The 19,464-nt window shown below is 44.1% G+C and overlaps 1 protein-coding gene and 1 long non-coding RNA gene across 4 annotated transcripts in view; one reads left to right on the top strand and one right to left on the bottom strand.

Annotated features, from left to right (window-relative positions):
* The first annotated feature begins 2,794 nt into the window (after positions 1 to 2,794).
* Positions 2,795 to 4,666, top strand: LOC309335734. The gene is made up of 2 exons (XR_014153684.1): positions 2,795 to 3,011; positions 4,533 to 4,666. It is a non-coding gene; the product is annotated as an uncharacterized lncRNA (long non-coding RNA).
* Positions 4,667 to 9,176: 4,510 nt separating this feature from the next.
* Positions 9,177 to 19,464, bottom strand: part of CWC22 (CWC22 spliceosome associated protein homolog) — a 39,940-nt gene continuing 29,652 nt past the window's right edge. For all 3 annotated transcript variants that reach the window (XM_081869079.1, XM_081869080.1, XM_081869081.1), the window contains exons 17-20: positions 19,151 to 19,278; positions 15,042 to 15,143; positions 14,186 to 14,382; positions 9,177 to 9,954 (exon numbers count right to left, since the gene is read on the bottom strand). In XM_081869079.1, coding sequence (XP_081725205.1) covers positions 9,419 to 9,954; positions 14,186 to 14,382; positions 15,042 to 15,143; positions 19,151 to 19,278 — 963 coding nt within the window. In that variant the 3' untranslated portion in view covers positions 9,177 to 9,418. The remainder of the gene's footprint in view (positions 9,955 to 14,185; positions 14,383 to 15,041; positions 15,144 to 19,150; positions 19,279 to 19,464) is intronic.

Here is a 19,464-nt window from a genome sequence, read left to right as displayed (position 1 = left end):
TGTTGGGATGCAATCGTGAACAAGTCTAAAGAATATTGATTCAAACAGAATCGTTTATACATTTGTGTCCTGAATTGCTTTCCCACTGAGAAAATGCTTGTTATTGCCATTACATTATATCTATATATATAATTTAAAATATATATGCAATACTTTTTGTTCCTATATGATAACACCCCTGCTGTACAATATTATTACTGTAACACATTCATTAATATAACATGGGTTGTATCTGAAAGTTTAATGCATTATAAAGCTTTTTTTTTTTTTGCTACCATAACCTAGAATCTACATTGCAGTTCAATCCTACTAACTGTTCACATTTGTCTCCATCGATACACTGCATTATTACTGCAGGCTGAAGAGTCATCAGAATTGTTCACATATAACACTAAGTCAAACCAAGACTTAGCATAAAAGAGCAAACATGTGGGCCCCTAGAGAGATTGCAGCCACTTTGCTCCCCGCTCCAGTTATGCTATGCTGAGCTAACCCATGGTTTGGCTTAGCATGCCATCTAAATCCAGGCTACATGGTTTAGCTCTCACAAACAAACAAACAAACAAACAAGCAAACCACAAGCTATAAAACATAGAACAAACCTTTGCTACAGGATGTGGTTTGTCTGGAGCGAGATAAACCAGGTTTATTCACTAAACCAGGACCATACACTAAGCCAAACCATGGCTTGGCTTAGCAAAGCACAACAGCAGAACAAGGAAGGACCGAAGTAGCTGTAACCTTTTCTTCAAGAGCCTGTGTTTTGCTTGCTCCATAAGCCAAACAAGTGTTTTGTGCAAACCAGGCCACTGATTGTACATTGGAAGTTAAGAGTATTTGCTATAGATCGGATTAGTTATACAAGGTATTCTGAATATCGATTCCTATGCGTATACTGTTTACTTCCGCCATTCAAAAATAGTTTGCATTCACACTGAGCCATCCAGTTTAAGTCACACAGACCTGCATCTCAAGTAAAGCGGTGGAAATTAATTCCACAGTTAAGCACGGAAGATCGCAACCTTCCACGCAGGTACCTAGGAGTACACCACACTGAACTCAGGAGGATGAATTTGTAGGTAAGCATGCATAGGATCGCACTGTAAGGCGTAAGATCTATATACCCTTACTCGGAAGTAAATGTCATTGAACAATGTGGGTTGGATTGCATGCCCTATTGCTTAATTCAGCCTCCAAATGTTCTCAGCTCACTGACATGAATAACTCAGCTACACATTGTTCAGAGAAACAGTGTTCTGCATCACAGTCATATTTTGCTTGCTCTATCAAGTGTCTATATGTAGTGGGGCCCATGTGACCTTCAACACTCTTAGTTTTTGAATAGTATGCAGCAGTATCTGAGCTTGGCACTCTCATATTAAACATTTGTGCAAGCACATTGCTTTCTAACGTAATCGTTTTCTAACATAATGCTGGTGTAACAGTCAGCATGTCACGTCCAGTGAAGGATTCACTACTGCAGCAAATGGAAGGAAAATTGGCCGTAGGTATGACACCAATGATTTCATCCAGGGTACTTCTGTTTAAACGCACTGAGTTCCATTGAAGTCAATCCAATCCAAACCAATGCTGTAATAAACCCTTTTGCCTGTAAGCCCCACTGAACTCAATGGGATTTACTTCTGAGTAGACACAAATAGGCCTGGACTGTAAATTAGTTTAAGTGTGCATTTAAATCATTGGGCCATGGCTCATGGCTAACTCGCTCCATTGATTTCAATGGGACCGACATTCAACCAACTCAGTTTGGATCTAACCCAACGTGACTGGTTAAGAATCCTTCATAAGTACATTTTTACAACTTGGTGTACTACACTTGGCTGCACCTTATTTATCTTGGTTTTCCATTAGCAATGATTTTCGCTGCCATCTCCCAAGCAAGCAAAAGTATAATGGTTTTCATGTAATAATTTAAAACTGGTTTTTATTGTAAAAGAAATAACAGGGATAGCATTAAAAAAAACAACAGTTTTACTTTACACTACATCATTTGCACTCCTATGTGGAAGCAAACCCATTGAAAACACCGGGGCTTACTTCTGAGTAAGCATGCACAAAAGAGCACTGTTGCGAGATTCATCCTGATATTGACAATTTCATTTTTTTTATGATGAACAAATCATCCTGAATCTAGTAATTTCCCATATGCAAAGGGGACACATTCAGAACATCCATTTTAATGGAGGAGCCAGTTTTGTGCACACGGGGGTGGGTGTGCGCGCACACACACATGTGTGTAATTGCTCCCTACACTGAAATGGATGGGGATGCTCACTTGCAAAGGTCGTCTTGGATAACCTGTGCAACTGTGTAAAGGTAAAGGGACCCCTGACCATTAGGTCCAGTCATGGCTGACTCGGGTTGTGGCGCTCATCTCGCTTTATTGGCCGAAGGAGCCGGCGTACAGCTTCCGGGTCCTGTGGCCAGCATGGCGAACCAGAGCAGTGCACAGAAACGCTGGTTGCCTTCCCGCCGGAGCGGTTCCTTTGACATGCTTTCGAACTGCTAGGTTGGCAGGAGCAGGGACCGAGGAACAGGAACTCACCCCGTCGCGGGGATTTGAACCACTGTCCTTCTGATCGGCAAGTCCTAGGCTCTGTAAAAACAAGCTGATTCCTGGGCCATCCGCGGGCTGGATTTAGAAGGCAGTTGGGCCTGATCTGGCCCCCGGGCCTTAGTTTGCCTACCCATGCCGTAAAGCATGGGCTAGCTGATTTGATGTAAAATATCCTAACAAAGACCTCTGAAAGCATCTCAGTGGCGTCACAGTGCATATTATCCTAGTTTCTAGTGGCGATCATTGACAAATGGCATACTCGATTCACAACTTTCTGATCTCCAGTACCCCACACCCACAGTAACCCACACAAGGGTGGTCAGTAAATAAAAGCTAAAGTAATTGGCTCATTGTTTTAGGAGAAATCTAGGTGGCTTCTCCATGGCTCACACAATTCCTCCTGTTGACTGAGCTTAATGTTGACTTGTGCCAAGTAAGTAAGCTTTAGTTATATATCTAATAGTAGTTAAGCACCTAAGAGGAATGGCACAGACCTTGGGATTACCGTGCATTGCTAGTCACCCAAGCACATGGTGTACTTAAGCTCAAATGCTGCTTCTGCTGCTTCAAAAAAATAAAAAATATTGTTATGGTCGTACCTTGGATCCCAAACGCCCTGGAACTCGGATGTTGTCTCCCGATTACCACAAGTGATTGATCCAGTTTGCAAACATTCTTTTGGAACCTGAACATCCGGCGGGGCTTCCACGGCTTCTGATTGGCTGCAGGACCTTTCTGCAGCCAATCAGAAGCCGCAATTTGGTTTTGGAAGTCAAATGAACTTCCAGAATGGATTTTGTTTGACTTCCAAGGTACGAATGTATTTGTTTGTATTGGTTATATAGACCACCCTGTTTTATCCAGGTAGCTGTACACGTTTCTGAAAAAAAGAGTTTTGATTCTATTTTGGTTGAAAGTTGAAATCGGATTTGCTAGTTTAGGAATTCCTGTTGGTGTTTAAGGAACCCATTATGTCCATGTCTGTGTACTCCTGCCTGTATGTCAATTCCTGTTTTCTGGGAATGTACTATGCAGTCTTACACATGCCCACTCAGATTTAAGCTGTAGGACTGCAGTTCCCATCACCCCCTCCCCCAGTCCAGCATGGCTAAGGGTCAGGGGTGATGTAGTCCACTGGGTCACACATTCATCACAACTGGGCATAGGCAGAACATGCTCTCCCAGCCATTAGGTAACCCTATCCCGGAAAAACTGGGACATGGTTTTTTGCACGAGAACACCAAAGCCATTTTGGGTGGCATGATCTTGCCCCCCCCCCCCAGCAGGCTTGATTATTGTAACTCGCTCTACATGGGGCTGCCCTTGAAGCTGACCCAGAAACTCCAGCGGGTGCAGAATGCTCCTTACGGGATCCTTGCCGTGGGATCACATTCATCCAGTGCTTCACCAACTCCACTGGCTTCCGGTAGAGTACAGGGTTAGGTTTAAGGTGCTGCTTTTGATCTTTAAAGTCCTTTGAGGCCTAGGACCCATGTAACTATGGGACTGCCTCTCTTGGTATGCCCTGCGGAGGACCTTGAGGTCCACAAATGACAACATTTTGGAGGTCCCAAGTCGCAAGGTGGTTAGATTGGTCTCAACTACTTCCAGGGCCTTTTCAGTACTGGCCCCAACTTGGTGGAACGCTCTGTCACAAGAAACTAGGGCCCTGCAGGACTCTTGACATCTTTCCGCAGGGCCTACAAGACAGAGCTGTTCTGCCTGGCCTTTGGTTTGGACTCAGTCTGACCCTTGTATTTCCCTACCCTTATGGTCTTGATTTATCGGCTACTTTAAAATGAGGCTGCATTTTAAATTGCATTTTAACTTGTATTTTAAATTGGTCCATCCCCCCCCCCATTATGTTTTTACTGTAATTTTAGTGGTGTTAGCCACCCTGAGCCTGGCTCTGGCTGGGGAGGGCAGGGTATAAATAAAATTTATTTATTTTTAGGGGCTGCGACCTTATGCGCATAACGTGACTTACCCAGGAGCGTGGCCTGGAAGACGCATCCTGGTTTTGGGCCTGGACATGTTGGAGGGTATGCCACTGGGCTTAACTGATACAAGGTCTGCATGGCATCCATAGCCCTGACAACTTAATTTTTTAAAAACATAGCCCTGTAGCTGGGAAGCGAATGTTGAAAGTTTGAGCTAGAGTTAAAACGGACATTAATCTCGACTTTCAGGAAGGCAATGACTTAACAAAAGACTGCAGAGCTGACCTTGTAAACGGTCAACCAGGACACTCCATGCAGCTCACTTCAAGGCTTTCTGCGCTTACGTTTCTTCTACACAAACCTACAACCAATGCAATTATGGAAATAAGATCTGCTATAAATAGTGTGAAATTGAGAGCAGTTTAGATTATACAGGCCCCCAAAGCAAAGTAACCTCTACTTATAATTTTCTGCCCTTTCTACCCAAACCGGCAATTACCTCCACATTTGTAATCAAAGGGAAGGCAGATTGCAGAATGTGGCACACACTGCCACGGGTACGTGGTCGGCTCAGTCCCATCTTGACATGCGCACCCACCTGCAATTAGCTATAGCCTCAGATGACTCCTGTAAAAGTTCCAAAGGCAGCAGGAAGTCAATGAGAGAAACGCAATGCTTTGCAATAGGAGGCCATGTTTCAAAGCCACAAACAGTGCAACCTTATAAATGCGTCTACTCATCAGTAAGATCCATTGGTGATCAGTGGGACTTACCCCAAGGTTGGCGGTTCAAATCCCGGTGACAGGGTGAGCTCCCGTTGCTCGGTCCCTGTTCCTGCCAATCTAGCAGTTCGAAAGCACGTCAAAGTGCAAGTAGATAAATAGGTACTGCTACAGCGGGAAGGTAAACGGTATTTCCGTGCACTGCTCTGGTTTGCCAGAAGCGGCTTAGTCATGCTGGCAACATGACCTGGAAGCTGTACCTCGGCCAATAAAGCGAGATGAGTGCCGCAACCCCAGAGTCGGCCATGACTGGACCTAATGGTCAGGAGTCCCTTTACCTTTAGGTCTGTATAGCAGTGGCGAGGAATCTTTTTCTAGCCTCAGAGCCACACGGGGAACGTTTTGGGAATCAATACCGAGGACGGGGGTGCATGAAAAGGGCAAAAGCGGGCAGAACAATGGATGCGGCTCTTAAATTTGTACAGGTTACCTTCTAGCCTTGCAAGAGTTGGGGGCAACAACACACAAACCCCTGCAAATATGTAAACTGAATTTTCAAAACTACACACTTGAAGAACCAATTGTGGCTGTGCATACTTTAAGATGGCTCACTGCCAAAATGATATACTTTTTACATCTACTGTTTTTCCGTGTATTAGACGAGGGTATTTTATTAAAAATCATGTTAAAAATCTTTGCTCGTCTTATACACCAGGTAGTACTGAGGGGTGACGTGCAACTGCGATACCCCCCCCCCAAAAAAAGATCAACAACTCTGGGCAATTCTCCCTAAAAAAGCTTAACAATTCTTGGCAATCTCCCCCTATTTTCTTAATGCTGAGTCCCCCCAAATAGGGGGCGTCTTATACACAGGGGCGTGTTATACACGGAAAAATACGGTAATTCACACTGCATAATTAAAACAAGATGATGATGATGATGGTTTTACATTGTTACCGTGTTTAGCTGTACATTCATGCACTTTTAGTGCCCACTCTAGGAAATCTATCCAAGTGATACAACTAAGGCTGATGGTTAAAATGATTGTGACAGACATGTTTCGTGTTTTCAGGCTTTAAATAGACATATTTCACCAATACACATAAAGGTATTTTGTTTTGATTAGTAGCTGGTAGATTATATACCAGATTAGGCAAGTGCCTTTGCTGCAGTTTTTGGCACCTCTTTAAAACCTTTTAAACTAAGCCTATCCAAACACATATATTTGACATGTATTTTAATATGCCGTTTTGTTAATATTCGGGGGTATTTAACTTGTTTTTAAAACATCTGATTTACAATTTAGAATTGTAGGGTAGGAAGGGTCGATAATTTTGACATATACAGTGGTACCTCGGGTTACATACGCTTCAGGTTACAGACTCCACTAACCCAGAAATAGTACCTCAGGTTAAGAACTTTGCTTCAGGATGAGAAATCATGCTCTGGTGGAACAGCAGCAGCAGGAAGCCCCATTAGCTAAAGTGGTGCTTCAGGTTAAGAACAGTTTCAGGTTAAGAACAGACCTCCAGAACGAATTAAGTACTTAACCTGAGGTACCACTGTACTTTATATGGACAGCTTAGAGGTTTTGATGATTAAGCATTATATAAATCCTATCAAAATACAATTTTTCTGATAAACAAGCAAGATGTTCTAAGTCTGCTCATGTCCAGATTAGAGATTTTATTTAGGAAAATGAATTCCAAATCCGAAAACAGAAATAGGCACAGAGAAAAAATCGGAATACCTGTTAAGACAGTGGCTGCACAGCCAGAACTGCAGATTGGAGGACTTTCAGGTTTTCAGTTCTTTAACAAGAAGCCTTCGTGGTCCCTGGGGCAAGTAATGGCTAACCAGTTTTGTGACAGCTGTTACTGCATCTTGGTCTGCATCAATTAAGGTGCATTAGATTCCCCCATTTTTTTGCATCGCAGTGTCCAATACATTCTGTGAAAGAAATCACACTGATTTTTGCCCCAGAGGGATAAGCTGTATTAGTCAGTTACAATGAAGAGTATCTTAAATGGCACTTACAAGGCTAAAAGAAACATTTACTTCATGGACTAGAGTGCTTCACCATGTCTGATGTAAAAAATGCTGTTCTCGTTTGGCAAACTCTGGGTGGAATTCAATACTGCGCTATGAGAAAACACTGCATCTGCACGAGCATTTCAGCTGGCCAGATGTGTACAGCGTCTGCTGATAAATTAGGTGAATCCCACCCTATAAATCTACAAGAGGACAAAGAGGGAAGAGGGAAAAGAATAAATGGGAGTTTGCCATTCCATTCATTCAAGCGCTTCAAATCTGAGTTGTCCTAGCTGAAGTCAAGTTTTATATTTAATCACAACTTCATAATATGAGAATTTTGGCCAACAAATGGCATTATGGGGAAGTGGGAGAGAATTAAAAAAAGGCCAACTTGCAGTTTACACAGACAGGTGAACAATCTAAGGGACTTCTGGTCTGCCAATAGCTGTTTTGCTCCTTGTAGTCAGGAAAAAAACCCCCAGAACAGTGCACAGAGGGGAGGAGGGTGGAATCGTTCTGTCTGGCAATCAGAAATGCTTGCTCTGATGGAAGGGTCAAAAGACAGCAATGTTGAATTCCTCCCAAATTGGCGGGAGAATTGATTCCCTCCCCCGATTCACATTTATGTTTGACAGAGATAGAACAATTTTCAAAGCCGCTTCACTTGTGCTACCCTCAGTGTTGGAAAAGCCGAAGTGATTGTTCATGTTTATTGGGGGGGGGGGTCAATTATTCAAAGAGATTATAGAGCAATATCATTATCTATATGGCTGGTATCCAGAAAGTTTACCATTATCTTTAAGTATTTAGTTCTGATTTTGTTGCAAGTTGAAATGCTCATCAAAACCACATTCAAAAGGTTTTATATATATATATATATATATATAAAGGGGGGGGGTGATCTTAAAATCAGAAGAGGAAAAACCCCTGAGCAACATCCAGCATCATGTGAGCAAATACAATGGGATTTCTCCTGCCTCTCTGCATCTTTCTCTCCCACCCCCACCCCCCATATCTCTGGTTGGTCCACCAACCATCCTGAGCAGATTCTTTGAGATTGCTGGGAGGAAGCAAAGAAAGAGGAAATCCATTGTACAATCAAGACACCAGATGATAAAATTGAGCCTTGGATGAAAGCAATTCAAAATATCAACCGTGTCTCATTTTCCATAATTATACACTTTTCAGTGGTAGTGAAATAATACTTGAGAAATCCACATGCCATCTTCATATAAATCTCTCCGAACCCATGAATCCATTTTTTTTAACAAAAGAAACTAATAAACATCCAGCAATCTTTGGTTATTTTAGTCCTAATTCAAATGACATATCCAATCTTGCCCCAAATATGCTGAAAACATCTAAGACACTGTTCTGTTTCAACTAGAAGAGAACTCTGGTATTGGCACTCTCTGAACTACAGGTTTTTAAGATCTAAAGAAAAATAAAATAAAATGTTATCATCTGTGTAGGCCAGCTTTTAAAAATTGTCACCTATTCTCAACTGCATTTCCAAGAGCAGAACTTGATCCATTAACAGATTTTCAACATAGTTGATGCTTATTCCCTCCAGATCTGATGAAACCAAAGCCTCACATTAGTTTTCTGAACCTTTTTGAAGCTCTGAATGTGAACAATGTGGGATTATCAGGTGTAAACATACACAACTGAGTTCTGTAATGTCTAAATTCTAAGCAGCAGGTTGCAGTTTTCTCATCAAAACTAATAAAAAACCGCTATCAATGTTGTTCTGCAGTACAAACAAATACAGGGGATTTGTTATTTCTGACATGAAACCTTTTAACGTCTTGGAAAATCACCTAAAGAACGAAAACAAAGGAATGTGTAGCACTTTTAAAGAACATAAATAAAATTTACAAACAAGTTTGTAAAGCACTAATATTTCAGCAAAACAAATTGCTTGACTGTTTTATTATCAAAATAAACTACATTTGATTGCTCCTGGAGTCAAAAACCTGTAAGCAGCGATCATAAAAAGATGGGTTACTGGAAACATTCAAAATTCCAATGATGTTTACAAGTACTTTGTACAAAAAGTCCTTTAAAGATGTTCGTATGTTGCCAAAAATACAGCTTTCACCACAAGGCAGAAGTATTTGCATTTCAAAAGCAGTCTACTAGAGTCATTTGCGCCTATGTGGGGAATCGCCCCTGTGCTTTCGCCTGCCCTCGTCTCTCCTTGACTCTTTAAATTGGTCCGGATATTGCCTGGGCTCATCCATCCTGGGATTGGGATAGTTACGGGGTCTCTCTCTAGACTTTGATCTGTCTTTCCTCCGTCTGTGGAGTTCACCATCCTTATCACGGCGACTGTCCCTCCCTTCGTTATCAGAAAAAGAATTCTGCCTTTCGGCCCTCTTCTTCTTAGATTGGCTACTTTTGCTTTCGGAAGGCGTATTTCTTTCCTGATCCCTGTCCTTTCCACCACAGTAGGTGTTCCTGTCAGCGGAATAATCTCTATCATGAGAGAGTTTCTGTGATGCATCATCTCTCCGACTTAAGTCTCTTGAATTCCTCTCAGCATTCCTCTCAGCACCATTTTCCCTCTCAGGCTGCCTCTTCTCTTTTTTCCTGTCAGGCTGTTTCTTACGACTTCCTTGCTTTCTCTTGGCGTCTCTGTCCGATGCTTTCTTCTTCTGTGATTTCCGCTTTCTCACATCTGAAAGGATCATAAACAGAATTTCCCCTTTTAGGTTAATATAGTCACATTCCTTTATTCGCACGTCAAAATATATTGGCTTCATTTAAAGAACCTACAGCAGGCTTCCTCAACCTTGGCCCTCCAGATGTTTTGAGACTACAATTCCCATCTTCCCCAACCACTGCTCTTTCTAGCTATGGATCATGGGAGTTGTAGGCCAAAAAACATCTGGAGGGCCGAGGTTGAGGAAGCCTGACCAATAATTCCCCACTGCAACAAAGACATTTAAGCCATTCTTGGGGGTCTCTCAACTCTCTAGAGCAAACTGAGCTGCAGACAGGAGGGAAATAAACCTAAATAGACAATAAGGAATATTTTCTTCTCATGCAGTGAGACCTTTCGATCGAAGCTACAGAAAATTTTACAGATACTTTGACAATATTCATATTATCAAGTTGTGCTCTGGGTACTGAGCTTGAGTTAGTAACTGTGGATGTGTTCATTTCCTTCTCTTTGCTGAAGCTTTTTCCAAAACTTGTGGGAGATATTTAGCTTGCTCTGTTATTTGGACAACCACTCAGAGAAAAAGAGAGAAAAATCTATGTAATGTCAACATTGCTCATACTACTATTTCCTACAGACTTTATTAGATTTTAAAAGTCAGGAAGGACAGTTCAATTCAGCTCCATTTTACTTTCCTCTCAAAATCCAGAGGGCCAAATAATTTGGACTATTTAAAAATAATTTTATTCCCCATCTGTGTACTGGCTTCATTTTTACATTTAGATCAGTAAACAGGTAGGGAAGAGGGGGGAAATATTTAACATGGGAACTGGAACTCTAGACCATGTAAAAAGTATCTTAGGAGACGCATATTCTTTATCTTTACTCAAGTTCTTAGTACTCAAGGTAACTTCCGTGCTGCAACATGAGCGCTTGCATGTGCCCTAGACTAATGGATGTGCATGCAGTTCTTTCTTTGTACTATTTTAAGAATTTGCAACTAGAAATTGGGACTTAAAATATGAGCTGCCAAGGTATATTCACCATCAGCAATAATATGCTAAACAGACTCACTGTTGGGACAAAAAGATGACTACACAGCACATCACTGAAAACTGACCGTACTTCTTCCTACTGCATGTATTGTACAACATGCTGACCAGATTCGTCTTCCTGTCTTTAGATAACAAGGAATTGGCTGATCTGTCTTCAGTGGCAAAAAAGCCCTCCTTGAAGTGGACAGTTATGCCAAAATGTTAAGCCACCTGCCTTTGGAGGATCTGGAGTGGGGGAAAGGGGGAGCAGAAATGTCTCCTTATATGAGCAGAAAGAGTCTCACAATACTTTGGATCAAAACCACCTCTGTGATCCTTGCAACGGAGCAGTAAGGTATTGTTATCTCCCTATCACAGACATAACTTGCCTAGAATCATCCAGTGAGAAAGTAAGATGTGAACTGGGCTTCCTACGCATGTTCATAACTTCTATGCTATACCAATAAAACGAGAACTTCCTGACCATAATGCTCTCAACACAGCAGCTTTAATGCTGTGTTGTGATATGATGAATTATGTTGTCAGTAACTGTCCCATGGTCTGACTTTTAACTGAAAGTTACAATGAAGTTTCAAAAGGGTGACGATCCTTCAGATTACAGTGGTACCTCGGGTTACATACGCTTCAGGTTACATACACTTCAGGTTACAGACTCCGCTAACCCAGAAATAGTACCTCAGGTTAAGAACTTTGCTTCAGGATAAGAACAGAAATTGTGCTCCGGCGGCGCAGCAGCAGGCCCCATTAGCTAAAGTGGTACCTCAGGTTAAGAACAGTTTCAGGTTAAGAATGGACCTCCAGAACGAATTAAGTACGTAACCAGAGGTACCACTGTATTTTCAGTCGTCTGACCTCTCAAATTTAAGTCTTCGATTTTCCCTTGATTGCAGGACTGTAAGTTAATTTTAGTGCAGTTTTGTCCCTGCCCACCCAACCTTATGCTGGAGTACAAATTTAACATGCTGGGCATTTTGAGAAGTAATTCAATGTGGTTTGGAGACACTGGGATTTTAAAGGAGATACATCAAGGAAAGCCCAGTGGAAGGCATTTGTATAGAGGCATATAGCAAACTTCAGAATCTGTCAAAATATAAAGACCTGCATTCCCCTTTACAAAAAGATACAGTAGAGTAAAACCAATAAAGCTTTAGCACAATAGTCAAGTTTTATAGTAGTATCTTCTTGAGTTTTCTGGTACAACCCTGAGGTCTGAATGTTGCTGAAAACAAAGTTTTGACTCCCACTACTTCTGCTAGATAGACATTCTAGATATCCTCTGCCAGACATTCTGGAGGCACTCCTCTAAAATAATGCAACATCTTCATTGTTGCAGAATTACACGAAGATAAAAAGTACAATTTGAACAGCAGCAAACTACTAGCCTGAAGTTCACTTCACAAAACTTTGCAAGTAAAATAGAAGCTGACTCTTGCATCAAACAGTCTAAGTACCCCTGGCTTTTCATCGTTTTGGCAATATTTCTGCTTGTGGTGTACAAAAAAAGAGAGAAATCATAACAATTCAGAGCATACCGCTGAGACTATCAAATCATTTCATTAGGGTATCTTTTCGCCCCCTCCAATGGGAAAAAGGATAAAACATTAGAATAGAACGTATTAAATTAAAACCGAACAGCAAAAAGAAAGAAGGCAAGCCCTGCGCACTCTAGCAGAATCCGTTAATTTGTCACCAAGGACCTCCCTGGTTCCCATCTTGCTGCAGCTGTCTATGCAGGAGCCATCTGGCTCTCTGCTGAAATGCCACTTCCCTGACCCCGCTTCCATTCTGCCTTCCTTTACTGCTCTGGTGTTACTGATGAGTTGCCTGGTAATAGCAATAAAAAGCAAATGCCACAAATTACAGCGGGCTGCTTTTCATGCATTCATAACCTATACTGGGTTTTTGTGAACCAGAAGACTTCTGCTCTTAAAACCCACCGATAAATCTAATTTATTTTAAGTCAGCATGCTTCTTGCCTGCATAAGCTCATGCTGGGCGATCATCTGCTCTCACAGCTAACTGCGTGCGTGATCCAGACTGGGCTAGCAGGCATTATTGGGCTTAATAAGGTTCAATTATATAATTCATATCAACTAGTTGGAATGAAAAGTCAGTAGAAACAGTCGCTCAAAAATAGTAATTATAGAATGGAAGTTACTAGATATACTGTGCTGCTGTCAGCAAAAGTACCTTGGACCCGGAAAGAAAAACACAATACAAGCTGTTTTACGTTCAGTCATAATAATGGTAGAATGCTACCATAAATATTTTCTGCTTCAGATACACATATCTGACACACACGTACACAGCAACAGAGAAAGAGCTGCTTATTGTTTGTTTAAACTGACAAAACAGGCAGAGAAAATAACTTGTTTACACATCGGCACTGCCTAAGGCAGGGAGAGAGGATTTAAAGGTGACCCTTTAGCTCCAAACACCCCGTTGTCCACGTTGGTAGTTCAGTATCTCACAGCTTGAAGTGAGTTCTTCTGCGTCACTATGATACGATGGCCATGCAATAGGTTTGTTTGGCTGCCTATTACAAGGCACGACATGAGCCATTCTAATTATCCAGGTGCTCACATTTTGAAACCTTCAATTGTGCAAACGAGTCAGATCCGGTTTTTCTGCAGACTACCCACTCACAAGTACGCGCAAGCTGAAATTCCAAACACACCTACTAGGGACTATGACCCATTTAAACACAGCAGGGCTTACCCGGGGATAAAACTGTTTTTCCAAACAAGGAAAGGGCTAGTTATCAATATTTCTTTCTTTCTTTTTACCATGTATCCTTTTCATTTTCAAGCTAACAACTCTTGTGTAAATAATTATGAAAATAATGCATCATAAATCAGCCTCCCAACAAGGTGATCTGACTTACTGAAATCACACGGGGCTGTGGTTGAAATGCAAACATTTGTATCTGCCTAGATTTAAAACATGGGCATTGTTTTGCAATAAAATGCCTAACATTATCCTGATTAGTCTGGGAAAGAGTTATACGTGTCATTTTCAGGCTGACAATGCATTGTTGAAAAGACTCCTGCAAGTTTCAAATCGCTTAAATCAACAGCACACAGGAACTAATAAATGAGTAAATAGGTGCTGCTATTTTTTTCCTCAGCTAATGTGCACCAGAGCATGCAGAATAAAAAGAAAAGAAAAGAAAAGAAGGTGGAACTGAGTACCAGAGTCACTGCTGCGCTCACTGTCAGATGATGATTCACTTTCACTGGAGGACTCTGAACTGCTGCTGTCGCTACTGTCATCCTCTGAACCGGACGAATCAGATTCTGAAGATGAAGACGAATCTGAGGACTCCACATCTTGCTTCTGCGTCATGATAATTTTTGGTGCATTCTTTAGATGTTCACGTAGCTCATCGCTAGTTAAAACACATTTAACACGTTATAATTTAATTGGCTGGTGCAAAGGCAAAGCGTTACTTCTCTCAGCTGTGTGTCCCAAATGTGAACTCGTTTGTTTGTTTGTTTTTGCTTCACAAAACTGACCCAAGTACCACTGAGCCAGTCACTATCAGCAAAGCCCCACCCTCTGTTTTCTGCTCTGTGAAGCCCCATCCCACCATCTGTTTATTTTGGAGATGACGAAATATGGTACCGGGGTGTGTACTGGACTGTATGACACCTGCCACTGATTTGTCCTGCAGACATGGCGTACGATGTGGTCTGCAGACATGGACTGAGAACGCTCCCCTCCCCACCCCCCATCCAATACTCCTACATGCCCACGTGTGTTTGAAAAGGAACTGGGCAGGTAGTGCTGGTTACACTGGCGATTTCCACACACACACTCTGGGGGATTCCCTATGATATCAATTGCACAATCTGGGTTACGCACATTGGATTTTACACATGCAGGTTGTAGCTGAACAATGTGCCTCTGTGCCGACATCAAAGGCAGGGAAGGCAGAGAAGAAGTTTGTTATCTACCTAGCATGTATATGGGCCAGTTCATGGAACTGTTAACATCTCGGTGTTAACCCTGACTGCTTTTATTGTGTAACAAAATGGATTTCCTTACGTCAGTCCTCCAAGACCAATCGAAGTGAAGAAATTGATGGCGAATCTAGTATTTCTTGGGTTATCCCGAGGTAGCAAGCCTTCAAAGAATGGCTGCAGAGTTCTGTTAAAGATGAAACATGGCAACAATATTTTAAAATGCTGGATAGCCGTAAACTAAAAATGTACATTCAATTTTGATCCAGAGGCGATTTAGAAATATATATATTCTGAGCTACTTTAATTCTGAAAGAAGCAAAAACAGGATGGTTCTATTTATGCAGCAGTACATACAGATAGAATCTATGGCCTTTTAAAAATGTAAACATATATTAAACTGCCAGAGATTTAAGGCAACTAGGTCCCTAGAAAACTAACTGTCCCTCATATCAAACTTAAAACAATTAGGGATAATAAAAGGTAATTTTGTAAGTCCAAAAATAATGGGCCTGGATCAATATATTTCTTTACTACAATACGTAATGTCAAGCTAGCCAAGAGATCAGCTCTGTCCAGAAGAAACAGGTGTTTTGTGATTAAACATTTCAAAATCAATATTGCACAGCAAGGCTGTCTCCAATTTACCATGTACCTAAACAAGTCTTAAAATCTTTGACAGTTGCTCTAATTTGAGAATTGCTATAAAGATATATATATATTTACTGCCAAATGCTTGGGCTCGGGGAAGTTGCCCATGTTTCCCCCCAAAGCATCTGAGCGCTGAAACAAAACATGCATTTAAACATTCTGAAATTAAGAATGATATTCATCTACCAGTCTTAAGACAGTACTGGTCAATAATGCAAGAATTGTTAGTATCTACCCATTTCGCTCAATCAGAACTCCTCTGCATTTTTCAACTGTCCAAATTTCTACACTAACATATGTTTGCTCTTCATATTATTTTGCAACTCATTCTTTGGGACCATCACAGCAACAAGATGGTTAGATTCATCATAATTTACCACCTTTTAAAAAGATGCTTCCGTAAAAAAAGAGTTTTGCCAGGAGTTTAATGAAAGATTTGGAACATGTGTTACCATGAACGTATGAAGTGAAGGGTGCAGATGGGAAAAAAATAAAAACAAGAAGCCAACTAACAGTAGATGGTCTGGCAGTGGGAGGGGAAAAAAAGAGGTAGATCAGTGTTTCCCAACCGGTGTTCCGCGGCACACTAGTGTGCCGCGGGACGTCGGCTGGTGTGCCGTGGGAGGGAGGCGGGCGAGTCGGGCGGCAAGAGGCGGGGCGGCGGCGGCGAGCACACGCGGGGCAGGGAGCGAGCTCCCTCCCACATCCCATCGCCCCGTGCTCCGCGCTGGTGTCCGCAAGCCTTGCGCACCCGGGGGATCTCCCCCCGGGAGCGCAAGGCTTGCGGGCAGCAGCCTGCAGTGCGGAGCACGGGGCGCCCTCCAGAGGACGCCCCGTGCTCCGCGCTGGTGTCCGCAAGCCTTGCGCACCCGGGGGATCTCCCCCCGGGAGCGCAAGGCTTGCGGGCAGCAGCCTGCAGCGCGGAGCACGGGGCGCCCTCCGGAGGACGCCCCGTGCTCCACGCAGGTGTCCGCAAGCCTTGCGCACCCGGGGGATCTCCCCCCGGGAGCGCAAGGCTTGCGGGCAGCAGCCTGCAGCGCGGAGCACGGGGCGCCCTCCGGAGGACGCCCTGTGCTCCGCGCTGGTGTCGGCCACCTTGCGCACCCGGGGGATCTCCCCCCGGGAGCGCAAGGCTTGCGGGCAGCAGCCTGCAGCGCGGAGCACGGGGCGCCCTCCAGAGGACGCCCCGTGCTCCACGCAGGTGTCCGCAAGCCTTGCGCACCCGGGGGATCTCTCCCCGGGAGCGCAAGGCTTGCGGGCGTCAGCTGGCAGCGCGGAGCACGGGGCGCCCTTCGGAGGACGCCCCGTGCTCCGCGCTGGTGTCGGCCAGCCTTGCGCACCCGGGGGATCTCTCCCCGGGAGCGCAAGGCTTGCGGGCGTCAGCTGGCAGCGCGGAGCACGGGGCGCCCTTCGGAGGACGCCCCGTGCTCCACGCAGGTGTCCGCAAGCCTTGCGCACCCGGGGGATCTCCCCCCGGGAGCGCAAGGCTTGCGGGCGTCAGCTGGCAGCGCGGAGCACGGGGCGCCCTTCGGAGGCCACCCCGTGCTCCGCGCTGGTGTTGGCAAGTCTTGCGCACCGGGGGATCTCCCCCCGGGAGCGCAAGGCTTGCGGGCAGCAGCCTGCAGCGCGGAGCACGGGGCGCCCTTCGGAGGACGCCCCGTGCTCCGCGCTGGTGTTGGCCAGCCTTGCGCACCCGGGGGATCTCCCCCCAGGAGCGCAAGGCTTGCGGGCGGCAGCTGGCAGCGCGGAGCACGGGGCGCCCTTCGGAGGATGCTCCGTGCTCCACGCAGGTGTCCGCAAGCCTTGCGCACCTGGGGGGCGCATGGGGCGCCCTGAAACAGAGGGTTCCCCATGCTGCGGACTGTAGCCTGCCGCCGGACGCGCGGGGCGCCCTGAAGCAGAGCCCTGAAGCAGAGCGCCCCTCGCGCCAGGCAGACATGGGCCAGCCCCACAAGCTCGGGGGACAGCGGGGAGGCGCAGCACCGCCATCCCACTGTTCCCCGACCTGGTTTTTTGGGGGGGAAATAAAGGAAAAAAAAATTTCCTTTATTTCCCCCCTCAAAAAAGTAGGTGCGTCCTATGGGACGGAGCGTCCTATGGGACGAAAAATACGGTACTTACTATTTCATAATAAAGTAATTATAAAATACTTTCTTTGTGTTTATATGATTCCTATTAAAGAGAGTTACTTTATATATAGTCAATATAGGCACAGAGTTAATTTTTTAAACATTTTCTAATGGTGGTGTGCCTCGAGATTTTTTTCATGAAACAAGTGTGCCTTTGCCCAAAAAAGGTTGGGAAAAACTTAGGTAGATGAAGTGATGGCTATTGTGCTTCTCCAGGATGTTGATGTGCTGTTTTTTGACACAAGATCAGTGGTAAATGCCAGGCATCTGTGAGTTAATTAAGGATGAGGCTAGTCTAGTAATTACGGTCTGGTCATGGATATGGGTGAGCCAGAATCTAGATTCCACTGAAATAATGATGGCTTGGAGGATGTGTGGTTCTCTCTTGGGGTAGTATTTGGAGTCTGGGTTCCATCTGGTTTGGGGAGGCTGTTAGGAAATTTTTAGCATGTGTTAGGTTTTTTACCTGTCTTATTTTTAAGGAGGTGTTTTCCATATTTCACTCTACTTCCCTATGTCTGTCTTATGTCATGCTAAAGAATATTACACCCTGCCCATTTTCTGATGAACACAAGTATATTATGAGTCTCAAAAACAAAGCCAAGCCACGGACCTCCTACTTTTGAAAACTTAGATAACTCTATGGTAGTTACCTCTGCAATGCAATCGTTTGAACAAAATGTGGGGTAGCCCCTAATAAGCAAAGGATTTTAGGTACAGTGGTACCTCTGGATATGACCGAGATCCGTTCTGGAGCCCCGTTCGTATCCTGAAGCGAACGCAACTTGCGTCTGCGCGTGCCACGATTTGCCACTTCCGCACATGCGTGTGACATCATTTTGAGCGTCTGCGCAAGCGGCAAGACCTGGAAGTAACGTGCTCCGTTACTTCTGGGTCGCCACAGAGCGTAATCTGAACATGCTCAACCTGAAGCGACTTTAACACGACTGACTGTATACTAAACAGCACATAAGACCATAAATTTGTGATATCACCATGGAAAGATTTAGTTTTGGGTGAAAGGTAAGAGATGAGACCACAGACCCCCTGGGTGCGTTCTGCAGACGCCCCAGGGATCCCCAGACCCCTAATTGGGAACCACTGCTTTAGGGCTTTACAAATAAATTTGAGACCCTTAAGAAGGCATGGTGGTGAAAGGGCTGCCCGTGCAAGCTGTTAAACACCAGTGTTATGTGTGGCAACAGCCTGACCTTTGTCAACACTACAGCCGCAGCATTTTGTGCCAACCAGAGCTTCCCAATCAGTCCCAAGGGTAGCCCCACCTAGAGCGCTTTGCAGGAATCAAGTCTTCAGGTCACCAATGCATCAATCGGCTCCAAAGGATTACAGTGAACAGGGCTTGCTCACATCAAGACACTGTAAAACTAGCTTGCAGTGTGAAGCTTCTACTTACTCATCTTTCAATCTTGCATTAAGATTAGGAAGTCCCATGTATTCACTGAGTCCCTGGAAGAAGATTTTAACAAAAATCCTACTGGAGGACGTTGTAGTTTCTTCGCTTAGCGTTATGCATTCAAGCACCTACAAGTCAAAGTAATAGTGGGTTAATGCTAAACATCCTCTCCCCCCGCTTTAAAACAATCTACTTTATTATTTGTTCCCCAAATAGCAAGTTCTAGACTTGGCTCCAGCTGACAGAGACAACTTTGGCCTATTCTTCCCTCCACTTGTGACCTCATAGCACCAGCTCCTACATGGTTCTGGAAT

This window comes from Podarcis erhardii (genome assembly GCF_964252035.2).
Source record: "Podarcis erhardii genome assembly, chromosome: 1".
Classification (NCBI taxonomy): domain Eukaryota; kingdom Metazoa; phylum Chordata; class Lepidosauria; order Squamata; family Lacertidae; genus Podarcis; species Podarcis erhardii.
Note: the sequence above shows the minus strand (reverse complement) of the source record. Positions and strands in the feature narration are given on the sequence as shown.